The sequence below is a fragment of the Vicugna pacos genome, chromosome 32, assembly GCF_048564905.1.
Source record: "Vicugna pacos chromosome 32, VicPac4, whole genome shotgun sequence".
NCBI lineage: Eukaryota > Metazoa > Chordata > Mammalia > Artiodactyla > Camelidae > Vicugna > Vicugna pacos.
Window position 1 is genome coordinate 16820710 of NC_133018.1, and position 7463 is coordinate 16828172.

Sequence of the window (7463 nt, forward strand, 5' to 3'; positions counted from 1 at the left end):
GAAGACAGTCCTAATATTTTGGAAAGTCTCTCATTCAAATACCCCCAACAGCTTGAAACAGTGTTTCAAATGTCTAAGACAGTGACCATAACAGGACAAAGAAGGAAAGTCTAAACAATGGAATGGGTCTTATGTGTGTATATAAAGAGTGGGACACAAACTAGTAGGATGATTATCTGAAAACAATAGATCACACTACTGTTTAACAACAGAATTAAGGCTTACAAATAATTGACAATGGCTATTTAAAAAAAATAGCAACCTGGTAATTAACAGTGGGGATTCTGGCTCCACCACTTATTGATTGAGTGACCTGAGGCAAGTTGCCCAACTTCTGAAACTCGGTTTACTCATCTTTATAACAGGGATAATAGTACGAACCTCATAGGGTTATAATAAGGATTAAACGTGTTTGGCATACAGTAAGAGCTAAAATAAGTGTTATCTATTAGTAGTATGGTTACCCTGAACTTTCAAAGGATCTCATTAAGTCACTAATCTTCCTTCTGACTCTTTGGTTCAAATTCTATCATTTACTAGCATGCTTCTCCTGAGTCTCAGTTTCCACATCCGTAAAACGGGGGTAATTAATGTTACCTGACTTTTAAGGTTGTGAAGGATTAAATAACTAGAGATACAGCTCCCTTCCCTCCCATCTCCCAAAGCGAAGATCGCAGAGGAAGGAAATACTTCTAATAGCTGCAGATACAGTCAGTTTTTCCATTTCTGGCACGTGAGGGTTGGGGGGGAAACGAGATGCAAAGAGGGATCGGGATCGTGAGCAAAGCTCCCAAATGCGCGCGAGAGACAGAGTGACCCTGAGCGGCTGGACTGCTGGGGGCTCGGCCCGGCGCAACTCCCTTCTCTCCCCTCCCGTGTCCCGGGCGGAGAAGCCTCCCCAAGTGAACGGGGTTATTTCGGAATCACCATGAGGCAATTCTCATGAGGCAATGGGTCAGGAATGCGGCGCCAAGCCGGGCCCGCTGGCGTCCGCGGTTCCACGGTGGCTCTACCTGCCCTGGTCCTGACGGGCATCCCCAGGGCTGCTGGAGCCGGAACTCGGGGAGGCAGGAAATGAATGGGGACCAGAAGGGTGGGGGCGCGGTGGGGCCGGGCCCCGGGGGCCGGGAAGGCTAGGGGGTTGGGAAGGAGTCTGCCCCCGCGACACAGGGCAGGAGTCCGAAGCCTGGCCGGGCCGCCCCCTCCCGGGCGGGGCTGACCAAATGCGGCGGGGGCCGGGCCGAGGCCCGGGCCGGGCCCTCGGGGCTCCTCACCTCCGCGATGTCATGTTCCTCCCGCCCTACGGCTCCGCGACGGACCGGTTCCTTGATCAGGCTCAGCGGGGCCCGGTCACATAGGGCTGGCCCGAGGGAGGCCCGCTCGGGACCGGACGGGGGGCAGAGCCTGCCGGCCGCTCGCAGACCCCCCTCCAGGCCTGGGGATCCCGGAGACTGTGCAGCCGCCCCCTAGTCCGTTTGCTCCTCCTTCTCCCCCGCCCGTCGCCGGCGGCGCCATAGTGACGTCACCCCGCGCGACGCCCGCCGGTACTTCCTGCTTCCAGTCGGCCGGGGACTGAGTGGCTGCTGGTAATGGCAGGTTAGTGGCCCTTAGGGTCCGCCGCCGCGCAGTTCCCAATGCACCGTCACATCCTCCTTTAGACTTTGGCGGCAGAGCGTGCTCTGCGCGCTCAAAGTTGCACACACTCGCGTGAATTGATTGCATCCGTCCCATCGTGTCAATTTCCATCCCTGCGCTGACAGTCAAATCGAATTTCATTCATTGCATTCCACAGACAGCCCCTCCACTTACTAGCTGTGTAACCTCGGGAATTCCCTTAATTTTTCTGAGCCTCAGTTTCCTCCATTCCTTCATTTCTGTAAAATGAAGACAGTGATTGTATTTTCTTCGTAGGATTATGGTGAGCACTATATATGTAAAATGTTTAGAATGGGCCTTGCCTATTTAATAAATGCTTTGTGATTATTAGCTCTACTATCATTGTAAGTAAACCTATGAGTGTTTTCTATCTGCCAGGCACTGTTTTTGACTATGGGGTTACAACAGAAAACTGAAAAGACGAAAAATCTCGGTGTTCTCATGGGAGGAGCTACAGTAATCAAGATAATCAGTCCATCCTCATTTCTCTTCTTTTCTTCTTAGTCCAGTATAGTATTTTAAATAGAAGAGTTCGGGAAGGCTTCACTAAGGATGACATTTGAGTAAAAGAGCAATCAGTGGGAATAATTTAGGGGAAGAGCATTTCAAGCACAGGGAGAGGGCAGTGCAAGGGCCCTAAGGCTGCCTCCTGTATTTGAAGAAAAATGAAGAGGTCTCTGGCTTCAGCACAGTAGGAGGTGAGAAGGGTATAGGAGATGTAGAGAGAGTAGTAGAAAATGAGATGACAAAGGAATAGAGATGGTTTACGGTCCTATAGGCTGTTTAAAGGAACAGTAAAATGGAGTCATTAAAAGATTTTCAGCAGAGAAGGAATAGAATCTATGTTTTTAAAGTATTATTTTGGTACTTTGAGTAATCAAATCAAGAGGGCAAGAATGGAAACAGACACCAGTTCAGGGTACTAAAATACTGTAATATTCCAGGCTGGAGATGATGGAGATCTCACACCAGAATGAGAAGGTAGAGCTTTTTACCTGATGAATGCCCATGTGACTCACTAAGGGCCGCATATCTAGTAAGTGGCAGAGCCAGAATTCAAACCCACATCTATAAAGCTCCAAAATCCTCATTTTTTTTCCTCCCAAGGCTCCCCATCTCACTTCTATGCAAAGAACCCTCATACCATATGCTAACTGCCTCAGGATTGTTGTTACCCAAAAATCCTTACAAAAATGGCCTTAAAAAATTGTCTTTAAAAAAACCAACTTAGTTGAGGTAACAGGCATTCAACAAGCAGTTGCCCAACCTGTTTCTTTCCATTCCCCTAAATCCTCACCACCCAGGTGACTCAAACAATATCCTAACTGATTTTAGGCCTATAGGCATGCCCTTTGCAATCCATTCACCACATAATAACCACAGTAATCTAAAATGCAAAACCAGTCACTCCTTAAATTGAACACATCAATGGCTTCTCTTTGCTTTTAGGATGCAGGCAAAACATTTTTTGACAATCACTTGGTCTGATCCATGCTTACTTTACCAGTCCCTTCTCTCCCCACCACTCTATGACCCATCCATGCTGAATAACTTTCAGTTCCCCTTAAATAAGCCATGTTCTCTCCCAGCTCAGGGCCTGTAAACCATTTGCTCCCTCTCCCTGAAGGATTCTTTCTGATTCGCCGCCCTCCCCCAGCATGAATACTAGTCTATGCCTCTGATCTCAGCTAGAAGTCATCTTCTCTGAAATAGGAAAAATCACCTGATTATCCCAGCCCCAGGTTAAATGGTCCCCAAGACACCTATCCTAGTTAAGAACTGAACACACTCCATTATAAATCTAAGACAGTATAATATGAGGATTAAGTACTTAATCTCCAAAGGTCAGCTTGCCTCCTGCCTGTCTGCCTGGGTGTCCACAGGTAAGTCACTTGACTCCTCTGTGTCTCAGTTTACTTCTCTGTGAAATGGAGGGATCAAAATCCTACCTACCACATAGGGTAGGTTGTAAAGAATAAAAGTTAATGTTTGTACTCAGAACAATGCCTGGCACAGTAAGCACTTAATAAACTCTCCTTTAAATTCGTCTCCAACTGGAAAACTAAGTATCATGCAAGATTCAACTCCAACTCAACCAGCTCCTCCAGGAAACATTCACTGCACACACCCCTTGACCAATTCCTGAGAGTAAAATAGAGACCCTCTCCCTGTGCTTTGGTGGCTGCCTGTTCATGTCGCTATGGCCCCTAAGCCAGTTCAGTGTCATTGTTGGTCGACTTTTCTGTCTCTTCCCCTAGATTAGGAACGCCTCTTAAACTCATTGTCTTCTTCATTTTCATATGCCCAGAGCCTAGCGCAGGGCCTGGCACATAACAAGCTTAAGAAACATTCATTTAGACAATACTTTATTTTAATTTCTTTCCCAACTACAAAAATAATACAGATTCCTTGCAACAAGCCAAATAAAAACAGTAATTTTCCCTGCTTCACAATATATAAAGCCTCCCTACCCCAACACCCTCCAGGTTAATGGTTTAGTGTGTATCCTTCCACACTTTTCTCTATACCTGTACAAACACACACACATATCACACACCCACGCTCACTCACACAACATATACAGGGAGTTTTTTCAATTTTTTATGGATTAATAATATCTGTATATTTATATATATACATACATTTGTGTATCTATGTATTATATGTGTGTGTGTGTGTATATGTGTATATATCTATGTATGTCCATATATATGTGTGTGTAAAATTTTGTGGTGGGTTTTCTCTTAGTATATTATGAACATCCCTCTAGACCAGCACTGATTGTCCACTGGAAATATAATGTGAGGCATATATGTAATTTTTAACTGAATATGGAATAATTATTTTTATTTAAAAACTAAAGAGATCTCATGATTACATATATTAAATACCAAGCCAAAAGTTAAGCAAAATAAGCATGTTGTATATTTTAAATTTTTATAAAGTTTCTTTTTCATTTGAACAATACCTTTTTTAAAATTGAAGTATAGTCAGTTTACTTCAATTAAACTGACACGACATTTACTTCAATTAAATGTCGTGTCAGTTTACCATGTTGTGTCAATTTCTGGTGTACAGCATAATGTTTCAGTCATACATATACATACATATATTTGTTTTCATATGCTTCTTCCTTATAGGCTACTACAAGATATTGAATATAGTTCCCTGTGCTATACAGAAGAAACTTGTATATCTCATATATGTAATTTTAGTTTCTAGTAGTCACACTTAAAAAAGAAGCAAGTGAAGTCAATTTGAAAAATATGTTTATTTAATTCAATTTATCAAATAATATCATTTTACATATAACTAATAACTATGAAAATTTATTTGAGCTACTTTACATTCTTTTTTTCTTGTTAAGCCTTTGAAGTCCAGTCTATATTTTACACTTACAGCCAATGTGTGAAAATCTCAGTGTGAACTGGCTCCATTTCCAGTGCTCAATAGCCACATTTGGCTAATGCAACTATAGTGGACAGCACATTTAGATTTGAGTCATTCTTTTCCATAGCTGCATAATATTCCATAGTATGACTGTTATTTAGTCAATTCCTATGTTAATAGGCATTCAAATTACTTGCAGTTTTTTTTCCCCAATGGTGCTTCCATGAACTTACTTATGAGAAAATTGAGTGAGAGAGTGAATCACTATGTATCGACCTTCGCATTAACATTTAGGGAGTTATTATTAATATTGTCAATATCATCCCCATTTTATAAATAAGAAAACTCATGAGCAGAGGTTTATCATAAGATCAGATAGCAAGTGATCTCTCGCTAGGACTGTACCCTTTCTGCAGCACAACTGCCTACTGATTTTCTGTCTTTCTGTGGCACAAAGAGAAGTGACTCAATAGAAATGTATGTGTGACCTTGTATAAGTCATTTATTGTAATCAAGCCTCAGTTCCTACATCTTAAATTCCTACCTCATAGGGAGGTTGCATTGAGGCTTGAAATGATTTAGTGTCTGCAAAAATGTTTACTTTGAAAAAAAAGTTTACTTTGTAATTAATAAAGCACTGAACAAGTTTAAGAGTATTTTATAGATGGCAAAAACAGATGCTTAATAATATCGTTCTTAAAACTAATAAAGTGGTGATAACTTTGCCTAACTAATGAATGGTAAATTTTGCACTACCACAACAAAACACAAGAGGGGGCTCACTATGTTTTTATTTTAAAGGCAGGACATCAGGCAAACATTTGAAGCATTTACTAGGTGAAAGTCTCTGAGATTGTCAGAATTTTTGAGGGACTCAAGTAAGCAAATCGGCACTTTATACATTGTGACACACTTTCTGAAGTAGCAGTTTCTAAAAAGTGCTTTGCTCAGGAAGCTGAACAAATAAAGGTGCTGACATGCCCATTCTCAAAAAAAGAGCATTACCTAAGCTTTTCCTTGAGAATATTACATGCCTGGACAGTGAATAATCCTAAACCAGTATAAAATACAGCCTATTAAGATCACAGTCATCCTTAATCTGTATGGAAGTCAGACATGCTTAGAAGTCACGTCTCAACAAGCATGGCAACCTTGCATTTACTGTAGTCTGAAATGTTCCATTGAAATAACTGAGGTCATCAGAAGCATCAGACCGCTGTATCTGTTTCCTCAGTCAACCAGAACCAGAAAAAGGCTACACATTTCCCAGCAATACAGCCACGAAGCAGGTGGTTTGGATCTGAAGAAAAGCAAGGTGAAAAGCTCTAGCCACCAGAAATAAGCAAATGAAGAGAATGGAAAATTTAAGTTAAAATGTATTGTACTGTGTGCATGTTATCTTAAGTGCTTTGATGCAGGGGAAAAAACCTATAAAATATACTCTGCTGGGTTTTTTTTTGCAAAACATAATAACTATTCTTATTTTTAATTCCAACATGAGCTAAGAACTCTCTTATTCATCCTCATTAACCATCTCTTTAATCTTTACAGACTAATGGTTAAGAGTGCACTCTTTGGAATCAGATCCATGCTATGAGCAAGTTACTGAACCTCTTTGAACCCCAGTTTCCTCATAGTGGTACCTTTATAGGTTGTGGGGAGGATTAAATGAAATAGACGAAGACACACAGAACAGTTCTAGGCACAGAGCATACAGTATTGCTCTTACTATCCCTGATGTATAACTTTTAGTGGAATACTTGGCTAAGAATACATAGTAAGATCTCATCAATAACTATGATGTAAATAATGATGGTGGTGGTGGTGGTGGTGATAACAAGAACTAACATTTATCTAGAACTAACCATGCATCACATACTGTTCTTAGTGATTTTGTGTATATTAACTCATTTAATCTTCCTAGCAACCCTGTGACATAGAAATTATTGATATCCCCATTTTAGAAATGAAGAAACAGAATACAAAGTGGCCAGAAATGCTTGAAGAAGGGATGAACAACCATGCTCTTTGATGCCTCCATGTCTCTTACATTTACTGTCCCAATTGCCACTTTCATCTGCCAAATGTGTATTTATTCTTCCATATTCAACACAAAAACAGACTTTCAAAAAATTTCCTAAATCCCCTAGAAGAAATAACATAATTATTAATTTTTCTGTTTGCTTTTTCCCTTGAATGCGTGTTTTTTTTTTTAAAGTGAAGTCAGTTACAACGTGTCAATTTCTGGTACAGCACAATATCCCAGTCATGCGTATACATACATATATCGAATGCGTGTTCTTCAGAGCAGGGATTGATTTTATCTATTTTAAATTCTAGTTTTTTTGACCCTCTGCCATTGCGTATAGTCTGTAGTCTGATTAGAGCATATAGGCATTAAGCCAACTGTGGAGAAA

At 41.1% G+C, this 7463-nt stretch overlaps 1 protein-coding gene across 4 annotated transcripts in view; it reads right to left on the reverse strand.

Annotated features, from left to right (window-relative positions):
• The window catches only part of PTPN11 (protein tyrosine phosphatase non-receptor type 11), a 61670-nt gene extending 60156 nt beyond the window's left edge, over positions 1–1514 (reverse strand). For 3 of the 4 annotated variants that reach the window (XM_031670049.2, XM_006204825.4, XM_072953284.1), the window contains exon 1: positions 1275–1513. In XM_031670049.2, coding sequence (XP_031525909.1) covers positions 1275–1288 — 14 coding nt within the window. In that variant the 5' untranslated portion in view covers positions 1289–1513. Of the gene's footprint in view, positions 1–1274 lie in introns of all 4 variants that reach the window. The other variant, XM_072953285.1, reaches the window with a different exon arrangement.
• Positions 1515–7463: the final 5949 nt, after the last annotated feature.